Source organism: Aplysia californica, unplaced genomic scaffold (genome assembly GCF_000002075.1).
Source record: "Aplysia californica isolate F4 #8 unplaced genomic scaffold, AplCal3.0 scaffold00158, whole genome shotgun sequence".
NCBI lineage: Eukaryota > Metazoa > Mollusca > Gastropoda > Aplysiida > Aplysiidae > Aplysia > Aplysia californica.
Genome location: NW_004797428.1, coordinates 372,529 through 391,798, shown reverse-complemented (window position 1 = coordinate 391,798; position 19,270 = coordinate 372,529). Strand labels below are relative to the sequence as shown.

At 42.5% G+C, this 19,270-nt stretch overlaps 1 protein-coding gene across 1 annotated transcript in view; it reads right to left on the bottom strand.

Annotated features, from left to right (window-relative positions):
• The window catches only part of LOC106010966 (GTPase-activating protein and VPS9 domain-containing protein 1), a gene marked incomplete in the record, with an annotated part of 26,219 nt that extends 7,330 nt beyond the window's left edge, over positions 1-18,889 (bottom strand). The window contains 10 exon segments of the mRNA XM_013082083.2: positions 1,513-1,704; positions 2,293-2,464; positions 4,566-4,723; positions 6,223-6,466; positions 8,547-8,735; positions 9,684-9,770; positions 12,616-12,786; positions 13,419-14,069; positions 14,927-15,167; positions 18,791-18,889. Coding sequence (XP_012937537.1) covers positions 1,513-1,704; positions 2,293-2,464; positions 4,566-4,723; positions 6,223-6,466; positions 8,547-8,735; positions 9,684-9,770; positions 12,616-12,786; positions 13,419-14,069; positions 14,927-15,139 — 2,077 coding nt within the window.
• Positions 18,890-19,270: the final 381 nt, after the last annotated feature.

Below are 19,270 nucleotides of genomic sequence, written 5' to 3'. Positions count from 1 at the left end.
CACAGTACACACAGAAACAGCGCACACGAGACAGATGGAGGGGGGGAGGCGCATCACACACACACACACACTCCAACACACGCATGTGACAGAGGGTGGGACCATAACACACATACACAGTACAAATACATAGTACACACACACATATGACGGGGAGGGGGAGGGGGGGGCATTACACAGATACACAGTTCACACCACATGTTATTGGGAATGATTACGCACAAACACAGTACACACACAAACATAAAAGGGGACTATTACACACATGCACAATACAAACACACATTATAAAGGGGACTATGACACACATACCCAGTACACACACAGACACACACACACATATATAAAGGGGACCATCCCACACATCCCACTCACTCTCCATGGCCAGCTCCGCCTTGATCTCAAACTTGCCAAATCTGTCGGTGACGTCCACGCGGTTCTCCTTCCTCACCGTCTCTGGCACCGGGACTGGCAACTGGGGGGCTGCAGGGGGTGGAAAGAAAACTTTACTGATCCACGGGGGTAATTTTGGGTGGCTTAGTTTAGTTTTAGTCAGAGTTTTACAGCGCTTGCAACACAGTGAGGTCATATAAGTGCCGAAGATTAGATGTTACAAGAGAGTAACAAACACAAAAAAGGAGGAGAGAACAGGACGATAGACGTTAGATAGGAAAGAAGGAGAAAACATAACCTGAGCACCCGCCAACCACCCACTTGCTGATGTCTGTCACAGATCAGGCACTTAATGATAATTACAGAACATCAACATAAAAAAAATCCAGCATTGGCACAGAGATGCACAAATCCATTAAAGTCATAGTTTAATGATACTCACATCCCAAGACATACTCGATATATCAGAATAAAACAAAACAAAGGAGAAAAAAAGTAACTCGAAAGTTCCTAAAACAATCGGTTTAGTTCCAGTAAGAGATTTATGGCACTTGCAACACACATAGGTCATATAACTGCAAAAGAATAAAGGAGTTACCAAAGAGTAACATACAAAGAAAAGAAGGCAAGGAGACATAAGGACAATAGATATAGTTTGATACGAAAGAAAGCAAACCAAAATTACACTTATTCAATAGGTCGCTTTTAAGCACAAGGGGTCTATCTCGAAAAATGCTGTTTTGAGAAAATCTACTGTAAAAGTTTTGCCCCTTGTTCAGTTTCTTTAAACGATAAGGAGAGTTTTCTCAATATCCAAACAAATATTCACACCAATGAAACCAAACTTCTCCTATACGTAGGACAATGCCCACTTTTGGTGTAGGTCAAGATTTCAGGAAAACCCCAAAATCTAGGTTAGCCCTCTTGTCCTTAAAAGCGTACACATAGTAGAATGGCTCACCATTGAATGTACCAAATCAAAATTACGGATTTCCTTACATTTACAGAAAATTTCCATCCCTGAGTACACGCAGCCACCCACAAGCATTGGGTAAACAAAGGTGGGGAAAAAAAGGTCCCTAACAAAAAAACAAAACAAATAAGTACACAGGAAATTACCTGGAGGATTTTCCTCCACGCTGCCGGCCTGCGAGAGGGGCGTGTCCCGGCCGCTGATTGACGGCGAGCCCCGCCCACTGACGTTGGCCGACATCATGTCCGAGAAGTTGTCCGTCTCCAGCTCGTTCTCGTCCTCCACCGAGTGGCTCGACGCCGCCTCCGAGATCACTTCCTGGTAGTCGCTGGCGTTCCCTGTGGCCACGGCAGGCAGAGAGAGAGGAGAATTAGTTTAGCTTTAGTTAAAGTTTTACGGCACTAGCAACACAATAAGGTCATATAAGTTTCCAAGACTAAAGGTGTTACGAGTAATGAACACATAAAAGGAGGACTGATAAAGACAATAGACGTTTGAGGAATGAAGAAGCAAACCACACCAGAGCACCTAGCCACACACACCCACACACACACATACACACACACACACAGACACACACACACAGACACTTACACACAAACTTACCGATGGACTCCTGGTCATGTGACAGAGAACCTAGTCACCCCCCCCCCCCCCACACACACACACACCCACACACACACACACTGACGATGGACTCCTGGTCATGTGATAGAGAGAACCTAGTCACCCCCTCCACACACACCCACCCACACACTGACGATGGACCCCTGGTCATGTGACAGAGAGAACCTAGTCACCCCCCCAACACACACACACACCCACCCACACACACACACACTGACGATGGACTCCTGGTCATGTGACAGAGAGAACCTAGTCACCCCCTACACACACACACACACACACACACATCAAACACTGACCGATGGACTCCTGGTCATGTGACAGAGAGAACCTGGTCCTCTTCTCCTGTATCTCCGGGTGAGCCCCGCCCGTTGTTGCTGCCGCTGTAGCTGCGGTGGCGGTGTTGCTGGGGGTGGGGGCGGGGTGGGTCGTCACTTTCTTGCTCTCGTTCTCGGACAGAGACGACAACACCTGCGACAAGATAAGATAAGATAATACTTCATTATCCCAGAGGGAATATCCGAGCAAAAGAAAAGGTCACCACAGAGTAAAGTAAAAAAACTGACGCAAGAAAATGTGCTGATGATAAAATCCGACAGAAGAAATGAATGGATAAAAGACGTCAACAGCAAGGGGGTGGAGAAAGTTTAGTTTTAGTAAGTGTTTCAAGGCACTTGCAACACAATAAGGTTATATAACTGCCTTAGATTAGAGGTGTTACAAGAGAGTAACAAATATAAAAAAGGAGGAGAGATAAGGACGATAGATGTTTGATAGGAAAGAAGAAGCGAACCACACCAGAGCACCTGCCAACCACCCACGCAAGAAAACGTGCTCAGGATAAAATCCAGCAGAATAAATGCATGGGTAAAAGATGACAACAGTAAGGGTGGGTGGGGGGGGGGGGGTGGAAGTGGAGAAATAGCAAGGAAGAACACATTGAGGAAAAAAACTGTAGATGCATTACACCTACTTTGACACAATATGCGGCTGGGAGCAGCTTGGCGGAGGTAAGGAGTTTAGCAATTTCACTCTTGGAGGACGTGCATTCTGGTCATTCAACAAATGTAAAAGACCCGCAGCTTTGAAGCGTTTAAAAAAAAGAAATATACCTTCGTTATTCAAACGGATTTCCAAATTCTATTTTTTTAATCTGCAACTTCTGTTTAACTAAGTGAGGTAAAAGTTTTACTGCATTCGAAAGGGCATCGGGTCATATGGGCGCACGAGACTTTAGTCTGTTATTTTCATGTTATTTCATAGCACGGCTTGATTTTATTTTGCAAAAGGGGAAACTTCTACGCAGCAATACACGTACAGTAAATCTGAGCAAATTCGTGTTTTCTGATTTGTGTGTAATGGATGGAAGTGTGCTGTAACATTGTCTTTGGTCTATGGCTGATCCGACTGCTGAGGCTGCAGCATGCTGTAAGAGTCAAGATCAAGAGGTAAACCAAGGAACAGGAACCAGCCACACAATAATAAATAAAAATAGCATTTGTATAGCATTGGAGAATATTGTAACAACTGGCAAGTTTGATGGAAAGAGAGGCAGAGGCAGATGGAGGGAAAAGATACTGGACAAGTTGACAACATGGGGGAGAACAGCAAGAACGACAGACACCATTGCTGCAACGCAAGACAGAGTGAAGTTGAGGTCCATGATCGTCCACGCCAGTCGGCAAGGCACCGGATGATGATGATTTGTACACAAAAAGCCCCATTCAACAGCAAGCTGTAAGTGCCTTACAATCTATTTGTGAGGCAGCGTGGTGGAATCAGGCTCTCGTCAATTTTTGGACATGTAGAGTAATTGGTATCTTCTTAAAGCTTGTTCACTCGTCTTTATTTGGATGACAAAAATATCCATTTATCTTGAATACAAGTCGAGATATTTGCAAAAGAAGGAGGTGGGGGTCTCCTGTTTTCAGAGGTAAAATAATTGACAAAATGGCCGCCAAAGACTAGTTATTTACTTAGCTTAAGAGTCCGTCGTAACTGAAAATTAACATTTTTTGTGCCTTTAATCAATGCTTTTGAGAAAAATCCACACAGAAATGAGTTCTTTAATAGGCATGAAAGGTGTTGAGTCAAAAAACAAAAATTTAGTAACAATTCAAAAACCTGCGGAAAAATGCAAGTTTCTTCACTTTGATTATTTTGACGAGAGCCTGATTCCACCACGTTGCCTCACATACTATTAACCCTGCAGACCTGATCGCATTTTGAAACAATCTCAACTTCCTGGGAAGCATACATAACACTGCACTTCCACCACATAGACAATGACAGCAGGCAAGGGTTCTGTTAAGACGTTTGTTTGAAATGTAAAAATGGGAATAAACTATGTTGTAAATGTTGCCATAACAATTCTTTGATATCACGATTATTTCCCCTTCTTGCTACGTCTCATATTGTCTCAATCGGAATACACACGAGATCTCATTGTATAACAAAAACAATGAATCAGTTTTTTGGCAGGTAGGCGAGCAAAGAGGCTGTGTTTTGTCTCTTTTACAGGTTTTAATCTTTTTATAATGTGAGGCACTATGCAGCCGTCACAGGTTCATACCTTCCTCTCGGTCAGCATACCCGGACAGTCCCCGGGAGGGTAGATGGACACAACAAGGACGTCCGCGGCCGGCCTCCCGTTAGCTTCGACCTCCGAGGACTCCACGAGAATCTCCTCCAGAGCAGGGGCGGCCGTCATTGAACGTTTCTTCCTCTGACCTGTGGAAAATATTAGGTTTGTTTTAATTAGGTTTTACAGTGCTCGCAACTTGTGGAAAATATTAGGTTTGTTTTAGTTAGGTTTTACGGCGCTCAAAACTGCATAAACCTCATATGAGCTCCAAGGGATAGATGTCAACAGAGAAGTCCTTGTAGGGAATCAGACTTACTCTACTCACCTCTCTAGCTTCAACAGCACAAAGTCTGCTTCGACTATCAAGGCACCCCAGTAATTGCAGGTCACAAGAGTGTGACAAACATACAAAAGAAGTAGAGGTAAAATGACCAGAGTAAGGATAAGTAAAGAAAAAGCAGCAGTTTCCTGCTGCAGTTCAAGCACAGTTATTAGCATGGCATTGATGAATCGGCCCATTTAAAATTATTACAATTCTACAATTTGAGAATGGCCTAAAGACACTTCAGTCCATAGCACCGCACCGGGGTTGGAAAATAGAGGATGTGTTACATTCGTCAATGAAAATAGATGTTATACCTCTACGTTAGTCACTGAAAATAGTAGATGTTATGTGCTAGTTATTAAAAATACTGTGAAATTTATACATATAGTCATTGAAAATACAGCGGACGTTATATGCATAGTCATTGAAAATGCAATGAAAGTATTATACAAATAGCCATTGAAAACACAGTGGACACTGTATATAAAACAGTCAATGACCACACAGTGGACATTATACTAACACATGTATAAAGTAGAATCTCCTGTAATGGCCACAACAATCATCTATACAAACAGCCAGTTCCCACATCCCACCTCGCATTTTTGGTTTCTATATTTTGATGACACCCTCCAAGCCGCCCACCTGTCTAAGACAACCACTTTTCTTCGCAACAACGGGTCGTTGCCTTGGACAATTTCTACTGTTTAGTGTTAGTAAGAGTTTTACAGCACTTGCAACACAAATAAGTCATTTGAGAGCGGAAATTTAGAGGTGCCACAAGAGAGTAATGTACGAATAGAAGGAGTAGAGATAAAGAAGTTATATATGTTTGCTAAAAGAAGCAAACCACATTAGAGCACCTGCCAACCACCCACACCAGAGAGAGAAAAGAAATAAGGAAGCTATAGATAAGATGTTTGTTAGATAGAAAAGAAGATGCAAATCACATCAGAACACCCGCCAACCACCCAAACCAGAGGGTAACGTACAAACGAAAACAACGAGGAGAAATAAGGAACTTATAAATGTTTTAGTTTGGTTTAGTTTTAGCAGACGTTTCACAACGCTCGCAACAGCATAAGGTCAAATGAGCGCCAGAAGATTAGAGGAGTTACAAGAGAGTAACAAACATAAAAAAGAAGAAGGGGAGAAAAGGAAGATAGACGTCACAGGAAAGAAGAAGCAAACCACACCAGAGCACCCACCAACCACCTACTTATAACTTATAAATGTTTGTTACAAAGAAAAGAAGGAGCAAAGCACCCGCCAACCACCCACCCACCCGACCGCAGCACCGAGGGGGTTTTGCGCACCAACCTTTGGTTTTGAACAGTGGCTTTTTCTCCTGGCTGGGCGTGCCGATCGGTGAGTCAACGGAGAACGGTGAGCCGCTCAGCGACCCTGAGGAGGGCGTGATGACCCCACTCCCGCCCGGCAGCGACAGATTGTCCGCGGCAGACGGGGGCATGTCGGCCGGCAGAGAGGACAGGAGCTGTTCCATCTGTCGCTTGCCTGGCGTCTTCTCGTCCAGGCGCCCGCTCGTGTTGCGCAGGAAGCCGATCTGCAGAGGAAATAAATTACCGTTACACGTGTGTCACGACGCGGTGGAATAAAAATAATAATAATAATAATAATAATAATAATAATAATAATAATAGATAGCATTTGTATAGCGCAAATCCCCGCTCAACAGCAAGCTGTATGTGCCTCACAATCTATACTATTACCCCAGCAGACCTGAGAGCATTCTGACACAACCTCAACTTCCTGGGAAGCATACAGTGCAAGCAGCTATTTATAGGCATTAAAACACTAACATACTGACAAGATCTTTCGCTGTCTAAGGCCGGGTACCCATTCCCACCTGCGTGAAGAGAAGAAAATTCGTGTAAAAATCCTTTCCCAAGGACACAACGTTGGGCCCGTAGCTCGAACCCCCGAACCTCACAATTACGAGTCCGGTAGCCAAACATATGTGTCACAACGCGGTGGAATCATCATCATCATTGCCTTTCTCACCCTGGATCAGGATATAGGCCACGAACAAACACTTTCCACCTTTCCCTATCCTGGGCTAGTCGTATGATGTCACTCCGCGTCTTCCCACTTTTCTTTCTGTACATCCATTTCCGTGGCTCTTCTCCACTCAGGCACTGGTCAATTTTTGGGCATTTCAAGTTATTGGTATAATCTTAGAGGCTATTGATTTGCCTCAATTTTGGTAAATTACTCAAGTATCTTGAAAACAAGTCGAATAATTTGCATTGAAAGGAGGTAGGGGTCACTCGGTAGCAGAGGTAAAATTAGCGAGAAAATGGCCGCCAAAGTTTGGATATTTCCAAAGCTTGAGAGATCTTGGAAGCAGCAAATTAAAATTTTTTATGCTTTCAACCAACATTTTTCAGGAAAAACTACATGGAAATGTGTTTTTAATTGGACATAAACTATGCAGAGCCAAAAACACAAAAATTTGATAAAAATTGCCAGACTGGCAGAAAAATGCTATGTTCTTCGATTGTATATTTTGACGAGCGACTGATTCCACCACGTTGCCTCATATATATAAAGTTGAATCTCCTGTAACGGCCACCTATCCACGCCAATCATCAGTACAAACAATTATTTCCTACATCCCACCTTGCAGCTAGAACTTTTCTTTTAATGCGGGAGTTTTTACACCCTTATCACACTGCACAGCCCTAAATGATATCAGAGCTACCCTTCTCCCTCCGAGACTTAACATTGACAACACACTCTATGGAACAGTACAGCAACTGCAGCAAACCTGCACTTACCACTACATGGCATTGGACAGAAGGGCGAGAGCTCAGCTGTTGCTGGATCGATAACAAAAACAACACCCTTATCAAAAACAATTGACAATTTAGATCATTTAGGAGGCAGCTTCCGACCCTCCCCATCATGGCCAGGCCGAGCTGAAAGGGACACAACACCCCAGCAGAAACACAGGGATACTCGATAAACCCCATAACCCCCCCCCCCTTCCCCCCAAGCTCTTTGGCAGGTTTGGTAGCTGTGCACAGATCATGGGGCAGGACCACTGGAAACTCTCAATTGCGCATGACTTAGGATTTTTTCAACTTTTTCAGCATCCAAAGTTCGCTTATCAGGACAGCTAGCAGTTTCAGTCATTTTGAGGCAGCTTTCAAATTAAGAGATTTATGTGGTTCCTACATTTTTGTTACAACAGATTTTGAATTTTTCATTAGTGTTACAGTAACATCCCATTCAAAGCTATTGTAGAGCAATTATAGTAAATAGCATTTGTATTGCACATATTCCCACTCGACAGCAAGCTCTATGCACTTTACACTATAATTACTATTACCCCAGCAGACCCTTTAACACTCAGAAACATTCTAGGCTTCCCGGGAAGCCTACAGTGCAAGCAGCTGATTAAGTGCTCAAACACTAACAAACTGACAAGAAAGGGCACCCATTCCCACCTGGGTTAAGTGAGGAAAATTCATGTAAAGTGCATTTCCTACGGACACAACATCAGGCCCCTGATTCGAACAAGAAACTTTACGGTTGCGAGATTAAAAGCCTAACCAATATTCTGATGGAGAATATCCAATAACAATGAGACTCTAGAGGTAACTGTTGAGAGTGCCACCTACCAGCTCACGGACATCCTCTGACGTCAACATGACAGCCGACCTAGAGGCACCCTGGGACGAGGAGGAGGAGGAGGAGAAGGAGGGGGAGGGGGACGGAGAGGAGGAGGAGGATGCTGAGCGAGTAATCTGCTCTGTCATGTCCTCCCAAGCACCCTCCAGGAAAAGGTCAAGGACGGACGCCATACAACCCTGAGGAGGAAAAAGTCAAGAGGTCAAGTACTGCGACCAGAGGTTAAACACGGAGGTCACATAACAACCCCAGGCGCAAGGAACAAGTGCAGACGTTGGAGAAAACAACAAGGTAGAAAAGAAGAGCAAACGACATCTTTAAGTTGTGAGGGTTACACTCATCACTTCGAACCTGAATGATGGAAGTTCAATTCAGAAAAGGAAATATTCTGTTGGCCTGTTCAGATTCAAATTCCAACCGTGCCCGTATGAATTTGAGCAGTTGAATGTGCCATAAAACTTTCTAAATGTTGAATAAAGCTAAAAAAAAAAATTTTTTTTAAAATAAAAAAATTATTTAGTTATAATTGTTTAGTTTAGTTTTAGTAAGTTTTACGGCATTTGCAACACAATAAGGTCATATAAATGCTGAAGATTAAAGGCTTTACAAGAGAGTAACATACACAAAAAAAAAAAAGAGCACAGATAAGGAAGATAGACGCTTGATAGGAAAGAAGGGGGAAACCACACCAGAGCACCCGCCAACCACCCACGTACAATTGTTGAAAGAATGAAACGTTTTTCTTGTTATCTCCTCAAAAATGTTACTTGCTGACAAAATATACAGTCTAAAACAAAGATGTTGCAGCTTGCAGTGTTATCATCAATAATTTTACTTTTATCCGCTTAATTATTTTTTAAAAATGTAATCATCATTTACATAACCTTTATCGGTATAATCATAATAACTGTGATCATCAATATTATTAGCATTACTTGTTTCAGTATAATAATAATAACTGTGATCATCAATATTATTAGCGTTACTTTTATCGGTATAATCATAATAATAGCTGTGATCATCATTAGCCTAACAATAATCATTATAAGCATAATAACGACTGTTGTGGATATTCTTAATTAAACAAAACAAAATTTCGATAAAATGGTAGTCAGCTGTGAGGTGACCTTGTCGAAGCGGCTGTATAGGTCGCGCGTCTTCACGTCGATGTCCTCCGGCTGGGAGATTGCTAGGATCTGGATGATCTGAGCCATCTGAAGAGCACATAGAGGTCTTTTTTTAGTAACAGTGTTACGGCACTTTCAACACAATCAGGTGAAATAAGTGCCAAAGATTAGTGAAGTTACAAGTGTGTAATATAGTAATTTTTAAAAATTGAGAGAGATTGTTGGGTTTTTAAAGTTTTTTCTTACAAATTTTATGTCACTTGTAACACAATCATGTCATTATAAGAGCCAAAGAACAGAGGTGTTACAAGAGAGTAACATGCAATGAAAAGAAGCTGGGGAGAGATAAGGATGATTAATGTCTCATACAAAAGAAGGAGCAAAACTAGACAAGAGCACCCACCAACCACTCTCCAGGTCAGATAACTATTGTCAAGACAGAGCTTCATTACATTTACACTAGAACAATCACCAACAAAAAACCCAAAAAAACCCAAAGGTCACTTGGTTGAATGACTTTTAGTTTTAGTAAGAGTTTTTCGTGCTCGCAACTGCATAAGGTCATATGAGCGCCAGAAGATTAGAGGTCTTGCAAGAGAGTAACTACAAACATAAAAAAGAAGAAGGGGAGATAAGGACGAAAGATGTTCGATAGGAAAAAAGAAGTAAACCACACCAGAGCACCCACCAACCACCCACTTGAATCACTTGGAGGTTTACTAACTGTAAATCATTTGCCTTAAACAATCTTTTTTAGTTTTAGTAAGAGTTTTACGGCACTTGCAACACAATAAGGTCATATAAGTGCCAAAGAATAGATTATGTGTTACAAGAGAGTAACATACACACAAAAGAAGGAGGGGAGATAAGGACGACAGATGTTTGATAGGAAAAAAGGAGAAAAATCACACCAGAGCACCGGCCAACCACCCACCAACCCTTTCCACCATACAGCAAAATAGATCATCAGTGTCATTCCACAAACAGCCAAAAAAAAACGTCAGAGGGTTTCCTGTGATAAAGCAGTTACTCAAACAAGGACACCAAAGGTCCACTTTCATTCAGCTCCGTTATTTCCTTCCTAGTTTTTAACCCTCTTAGTTTCTCTCTGCAGTGCCATCGGGGCGATTTAATCACCCCTAATTTGAGTTGCTATTTCAGTTTGTTTATCCTGTATTTTATTTCATCAAACATTTCAACTCCTTCACAAATGACCTCTTTTCCTTATTTACATTCAATTTAATGATACTGCATAGGTATATACGAACTTTACTTGCAGGGTTTGCCTGTACTGTTTTCAAATATTTCCTAACAGAATATCATCCGAGTGGCAATCAATTGTAAGCCTTGACCAAAGCATACTGCATTTTGGTGATGTTGAAAGATGCATCTTTGATAGAGCTTTGGGAGGGTGTGAAAAAAAAAAAGTTTAATTCTCAAAATTTGGACTTAACTGGATTGCTTGCAAAAGCGACAATGTGGTGAAATCATATTTAACTTCCCCCTACACCCCAGGTTATTTCATTAGCCACACTTGGAGGGTTAAGTGTCAAATAACAGGTGCCCAAGTCATGGATCTATTTCAGGCATTTTCCCCAACTACAGTTTTCTAAGAAATTAAAAAAGCTACTTGGACTCTTGTGGAATTACACAGACAAAATAACTTCCTTGTTTAAAAAAAACAACAGATTTCTTTTTTGATAAAATATCACAATGCTCCCAAAGCTGAGGGTTTGTTAGAGTGAAGAGAAGCACATCGACATGATAGCGGACATTTAGAGCTGGGATAAAAAGGAAGACCGACAGTCAGTCAGAAACAACAGAGGGAAGAGAAAAGAAGTAGCACCCACCATCTGCACCCTCCAACCACCCCCATCCCGAGGTTGTTACAGTCAGTATTCAGCTGCAAGAGCCATGAAACAACCGTTATCCCACTACTAGTTTTAGGAAGAGTTTCACGGCACTTGCAACACAATAAGGTAATACAAAAGCCAAAACATTAAAAGGTGTTGCAAGGGAGTAACAAACACAAAAAAGAAGGAGAGGAGAAAAATCATAAAGACGATTGATGTTTGATATCAAAGAAGAAGCAAACCACAGCAGAGCACCCGCCAACCACCCACTGAGTTACAAGACAGTAACAAACAAAGAAGAAAAAGAGGTGAGACAATGATGATAGGTGTTTAATAGGAAAAAAGGAGCAAATCACAATAGAACACCCATGATCAACCACCCACATGATCCACAAGAGCATGGGTCTTCCCATGGCACTCAAATGAGACTTCTCCGTCACCTCAGACCAATTTCACAGGCAAGTCGTGACAATGAAAAATAAACAGAGCAATTTAGAGCATGCATCGTAATACCAAGGATTTCAAAGACTTGTTTTATTAAACGTTTTACAGGACTAGCAGCACAATTCATACAGGTGCTAAAAAACACAGGTGTTACAAGAGAGTAATAAACAAATAAAAGGAGGCGAGATAACAACGATAGATGTTTGATAAGAAAGAAAAAGCAAACAACACCAGAGCACCCGCCAACCACCCACATAAATATATAGTAGTACCACCAATTCAGGAACAAAGATAGACTAACTTAGCACTACCAACAATCTCACCCACAGGAACAAACACAGAGAAAGTTCAAAGGTCAGGGGGTCGAAAAACAAAGGTCAGAGAGTGTCAACAAACAAATTAAAAAAAAAAAATTATAGTAGAGGTTTTACGGCACTCGTAACTGCATAAGGTCATATGAGCGCCAGAAGATTAGAGGCGTTACAAGAGAGTAACAAACATAAAAAAGAAGGGGAGATAAGGACCATAGATGTTTGATAGGAAAGAAGAAGCAAACCACACCAGAGCACCCGCCAACCAGCCACCAACAAATAAAGGTCAGAGGGTCGACAAACAAAGGTCAAAGGGTGACCCACCTGCATGAGATTGTGCCTGGCAATGTGACTGATGGGCACGTCCGAGGTGATGCCGTGCGGCTCGGGGTCACAGATGGCCGGACAGATGAACAGCGCAAACACCAGGTCCGCACAGCTGGCCCTCACTTCCTGCATGCCCACCTGGCCGCGTTCTGTCAGCACACGGTACACCTGCACACACACACACACACACACATGAGAACACACATAAAACACACACACACACACCTGAGCACACACATAACACACACACACACACATGCGCACACACACACACATGAAAATACACAGGACACAGACAAGAACTAACCTGAGAGAACACACACACACACAAACATACACACACATGCACATACACAAACATGCACACACAAAGAACACAGACAAGAACTGACATGACAGACGAGCACACACATAACACACACACACACACACACACACACATACATGCACACACAGGACACACACACACATACATGCACATACACACAGGAAACACACACACATACACACACATACATGTACACACACACACACACAGACCACACACACAGACACACACACATGCGCACACACACACACACACACACACACACGCACACAGAAACACACACACACACACAAACACACACACACAAACACACATTTTGTGAGTAAGATACACGCCCAATGTGTCAGGATCAGGTCAATAAACACACAAACATGCACACACACAGACACACACACACACACAAACATGTATACACACACACACACACACACATACACACACACACAAACACAAGACACAGACAAGAACTGACCTGGGAGACAAGCCAGCCCAGACTGGCGGGGAAGCAGTGGATGTTGGCCTTGATGCTCTTGATGAACCGCTCAGCCAGCAGCACCAGCTTGTCCACGATAAACGCCCGGTACTGACCCAGCTTCTCTTTGTTCTCCTCCGTCCCCGGCTCCCCGAACCGTCGCAACTTCTCGGCCGGCGGGAACCGAACCAGGGCCTTGTCCGGATCAATGTCAAAGAACCACTCGTCCTCCATGAGCAGCCTCATGATGGGGTCGTAGAGCGCGGCAGTCAGAAACAACCGAGCGGAGAACAAACTGTCGCACAGGTGCTTGTAGACCAGGGAGAAGGACATGTTCTGTCGGCGGATCAGGCGCCGCGGGTTGTCGCTGTTGGCCACCTGGATCTCCAGCAGGGACTTGAGCAGTCTCAGCACGCTCTGCTCGTCCTCCTGGAAGAGGCAGTTTCCGAAGACGGAGGTCACCGTCATGCTCACCATCTTCTTCACGTCCAGGCCGCCGTAGTTCTCCCCGGCGATGATGGTGGCCGACAGGAGGTTGGGGTTCTCGTACAGGTACTTGAGCAGCTCCCCGTACTTGCTGTCGTGGTAGCTGAACACTTTGTACGAGTCCACGAAGTTCGTCTCCTCCAGCTGGTTCGTCACGCTGTACGCCTGAGGGTCAAGGACAAACATTCAGGCCTGCTTGTTTCAAGATTCTTTTTAAAGTTTTAGTAGAGGTTTTACAGCGCTTGCAACTGCATAAGGTCATATGAGCACCAGAAAATTAGAGGTGTTACAAGAGAGTAACAAACATAAAAAAGAAGAAGGGGAAATGAGGACAATAAGATGTTTCATAGGAAAAAAGAAGCAAACCACACAAGAGCACCCACCAACCACCCACATCAAGATTCTGGGCTTTCACAACCTCCGTCATTTGTGGAAAGGGGAGGGGGAGAGAGAGGGGGAGGGGGAGGAGGGCACTATTCACAGCAGGGTAGCAAGCATGCACAAACACACAAACATTGAAAACAAACAAAAAGAAAACAACAACAAAAAAAACAGCTGTGACATGAATACATTTCATGTTTAAAATAAAAACGTTTTAGTATACTCACAAAAGTTCATGTGGAAATGTGAATAAAGCATTTATATCCCAAGTGACAATACTAACCACCACATATAAAACGTTTCGTTGTCTTCATAATTCATTTTTGGTGTATCTTGTGCCCATTCATCAACAACAAGAAACTAGTGAATTATATAAACTGCTTAGTCTGAGACTACAGCATTCCCCATTTTAAAAAGTGACGTTTGGCGCAGTCTTAAACTGAGCATTTGATATGTCAAGTGTTCATTAGTGAATTATACAGCACAGTCTGTAACATAAGCCTATTCCATGAAAAAGAAGGCTGTATCTTCATTCAGCAGCATATATATATATTTAATATAAGACTCTAAACACATTTACTGACATAGTTTCATTCACTTTTACTCCCAACTCATCATCTAAAAAAAATGAAGCAGTTCACCTCCGCTGGGTTGCCTGGGTGGTTCCCCTTGTCGATGAACTCCTGCATGTTGATCTTCTGCTGGCGAGCGATCCATGCGGTGTGGAAGACGCGCTCAGAGAGTAGCGACACATTGTGGTAGAGCCGCTGGAGGGACTCGCGCTCCGTGCTCACAAACAGATGCTCCTGCTGGAGCTGGTGGCTCAGCTCCCAGAGGTCAGAGGTCAGACTCATCTTGGCCCACCCTCCTCTCTCCTACGAGCTGTCCAGAGGAAACAAAAGGTCACGACTCACAATTTTAAAAATGCTGGCGCAATATGATGGCTTTTTTAATGCAATTAAAATCTCATAACTGTGCCACTCTAATCAAATAAATGTTTGTTTTTCAAAGCCTCCAGTCGAATCAATTATTTTCTTGTGCCAAATTTGTAACTTTGACCACTCCATTTTAAGGAACACTAACCAGCCTTCAACTCAATCAAAACAATCCAAGAGGCAGTGTGCATCGGGTTTTGCGTTATTTTCAGGCCTGGCGGTTACCGTAAATTCTCTTTCACCCTTCCTTTCCCGGGGTTCCGAGTGAGGTCATAAACACCAGCTTCCTCACAACATTAGACAATGCATGAGTCATGGGAAAATTAGAGAGGTAATTTCTTAAGAAGTACAGTAGTACTGATACTATGCAATGAAAAGATTTTAAATTATGATGAGATGGTTCACTCTTTTCTTTGAGAGACTACGAAAAAAGTCCTTAAAATCTCCTGTGGCATCATCGGGCTGTGAGGGTGGACTATACAAACAGGTGACTTAGAAGGAAGTATAGAAACAAGGTAACATAGTAATTACGCTTTTATTGTTGTTACATCGCAGTCTCATGCAATAAATGGTCGAGTTTTAATTTGGGCTTCAAAAAGAACAGTGACAACAAGTGAAACACTTGTGGGCCTAAAAAATTATACACATTAAATCTGGATAAAAGTTATTAACAGGATTAATTCCATTCAAGAGTAGTTTTATCACTCTAGATTTCCAGACTTTGTACATGATGTCAGGCAACAAACAGAAAATCAAGTCAAAGCTCCACAAGGTTTATTTATCGTAAACTTGTGAGCACAAAGTGTCTCCAGTCATGCAGTACACAAAAATTTATTCAGACTAATTGGTCGCTTTTGAGGTTAACTTTTTGCCCCGTTCAGTTTTCTTTAAAAGACAAGGCTTCATCAGGAGAGTTTTCTCTCGAAACAAATACACCAATGAAACCAAACTTCTCCTATAGGTAGGGCAACACCCACTTTTGGTGTAGGTCGCGATTTCTGGAAACCCTCAAAATCTGTGTTAGCCCACTTTTGTCATTAAAAGCAACCAATCAAAGTGAGACATGACGGGAACTATAGACATCGGTGGAAAATTCTGAACTGCTCCACAATACTGATTTTGCCAAACTTTGCCATGGGGGCGAGAGAAGGAGGAGGATTGTTTTTTACCGTTAAAATGAGCCTGAGAGGCCATGGTCATTATTGAGCCACAGCTGAGAGAGTTAAAAGCTGGCTGCAGAGTGCAAAATAATAGAACAATGCAATAAAACCATTTTTCAAACAGAAAAGTGAAAGAGCAGGTAAATTTTGTTTTAAAAATAAAAATTAAACTCTAAAACTGCAACAGTGGCCCCCACCTGGGGGTGCCCCTGACTTGGACGCTTTTTTAGCAGAGCGAACCATCTTGTTTTAAAACTTACTATAGGATCTGGTAGGCGTTCTTTTATAAATGGTAACAACAGGATGTTATTTTTTCAACACCAGCCTTGGAAATTATACCATACTTTCTTCAAAGGAAGTGAGAATAAAAATACAATCGACCTCTCACCCTGGGTGAGACTTGCTTGAGTCTGCTATTCTTACCCGGTGTGAAACAAGACTTGTTTTTTTTAATTTCTGAACGCTGTAAATTGGTGTGAATAATCAAATTGACAAAAAAGCAAAGACAAAAACGATGTTGATGGCACAAAAGTAAACTAATTTGGTCGTCTACAAAGATGCTAGGCAGCATTTATTTCATTCGAATCGTGCTGAACTACGCCGGTCGCCATTTTGTTTTGCGCGGAAGCTCTCACTAATCCTTAGTTCTGCTCTCTCTCCCTTCTTTCTCCCCACCCTCTCTCTCTCTCTCTCTCTTTCTCTCTCTCTCTCTCTCTCTCTCTCTCTCTCTCTGCCGGCAGACAAAATTGCACAACTTCAAAACAAGAGCGCTGGAACGTTTGTGTATCACGGTGAACATACACAGAGTGAGAATGGCCAAAAGGCTCCCCTTCTCACCAGGAGCGATCAGCCTGAGCTGATACTCTAAGCGATGAACCCACACCGGGAGAGAATAGCCAGAAGATTTGCCCTCTCACCGCCAACAACAGTGCTCTATTCTCTCACCCTGGGTGAGAATAGAGGTGGCCTTCAAAACTAAAAATAATTCATTTAAAAAGTTTATAGAGAAAGATGAGGAAAAATAAAAAGCCCTCCAAAACCTCCTTCTCGCTAAAAAAGCCAACTTTCTTCTCCCTCTCACTGTCAAAAGAAATGAAACTAATACCCCCAGCATCAGTGACCACTGGGGGATCAAAAAACCAATCACCAACAGATCGCCTGATTCACGGCCTGAAAACAAGTCCGCATTTGTTTTTGAGACTGTGAGCCAGGCAATCGGTGAGCCACAATGGTTAAGTTTGCGCCCTCAATCTGGCTAACCGCGCCTAACAAACCAAACTGAACCGAACCAATTATCGTGCCAATGAGCACATCCTCCTACTCGTCACTACAACTACAAGTGAAAGTATCACTCAAAGTCAAATGTGTCACTTGGGCTACGGGCAGCTTTCAGGGTCCCTTTACAATACAGTTCATTCATCGACAAACTGACAGCTTAAGCGACGGATGCTAGATCTGGGTCATCGTTAAACAGACAGTTTGTCGACGAGAGAAGTTCCATTAGACGTACAGTTTTTTCTTAGTAAAGTGTAGTCCTTGACAAAACACACAAAACACACCCCAAAAAATTAACTTGGTAATCCGGCATTAAATTGCGTTCCTCATGCGATTTTGACTAAGGTCACTGATCACGAAAACCTATCTTTATTTTCATCAATTTCGCCTGGGCAACATTCGTGGTCATTTCGCTGGCCGTCGTCGCCAGAGCTATGTGGTGATTGGACTGAGAACCCTATCAAGAGGATTGTTCGTTTCCACTCATAGTTTTACCGGGAAATTGACAGGATGCCGGCCATTCTTTCGAGATCCTACACAGTTTGTCGATCAATGAACTGTACAGTACGTGTAAATGGGGCCTTAGTCTGCCTTAAAACACGACGAGGCCAGAAATTCTCATGAAGTGTGGTTGCCATAGTTTGAGTTTGTCTCGAATGAAACCAAAAAAAATCCTTTTTCTGTCCAAGCTTGTATAGATCTATCACTTAGAACTACAAAAAAAAGCTAACGAACAATCACAATGAAATTTTTCACACAGAAAGGTAGCCTTCAAGATGAAAGAACAACATCTCGTCAATGAGTCAATGAACCATCGAAGTCGAAGGGTCTCAACGCTTCAGTGATGAGCATCGTACTGAATAGGGAGGAACAAGTTTTCCAAAAGCGTTACCAATACCATTCTGGCCATTCAATGTTCTATTCGACAAATGAAAAAGCAATCACCTGATGGTTTAGTGACAGTAAAATCATCTCGAAAGAACAGTGGATTCGAGATTCTAGACTGGAAAAAAGGGGGAGGGGCATTCAAGCCTTGCTCGAACGAAACACACGATGAAAAACATACCAGATGCTCTCATAACAGTTCTCCTTAGTTTCAACACATTTTACAGTTATAATGTATATTCCTACTCACCACTAGGATACTACAATCCAAATGAATACAAAGAAAAGTCAAAACGACTTGAAAATCACTGAGGATTTTTCTCTTGCCTCATCTTCGTAGGTCAGGTAATCGACACCATTCACAAACACAAATGCGCATGCGTGATTTGGGAGACCAAAACATCCGCCAAGAACTTGTAACTGGAAACTAGTTGGGCACAAAAGTATGCGATGGTAGGAAGATACTTCTATTTTATGGAGCGTTGGATATAATCTTACTCTACCTAAAAACAACAAGCAATAACATTTCCAAAGATTTTGTTAGGTTGATTATCATCACATCAGAAACTCCCTTTTGTCAAAAGCAAGGGAAGTAACTCTTCTATCTCCGCCTTTCATTGGCGTCGTATCATTTATCTTTCCTATTTTATTTTCATTTCACACGAGGAAAAAAAACCCCGCATGTACAAGCTACTGAACGCACTTGATGCCCCCATGTTTAAGTTCCGAT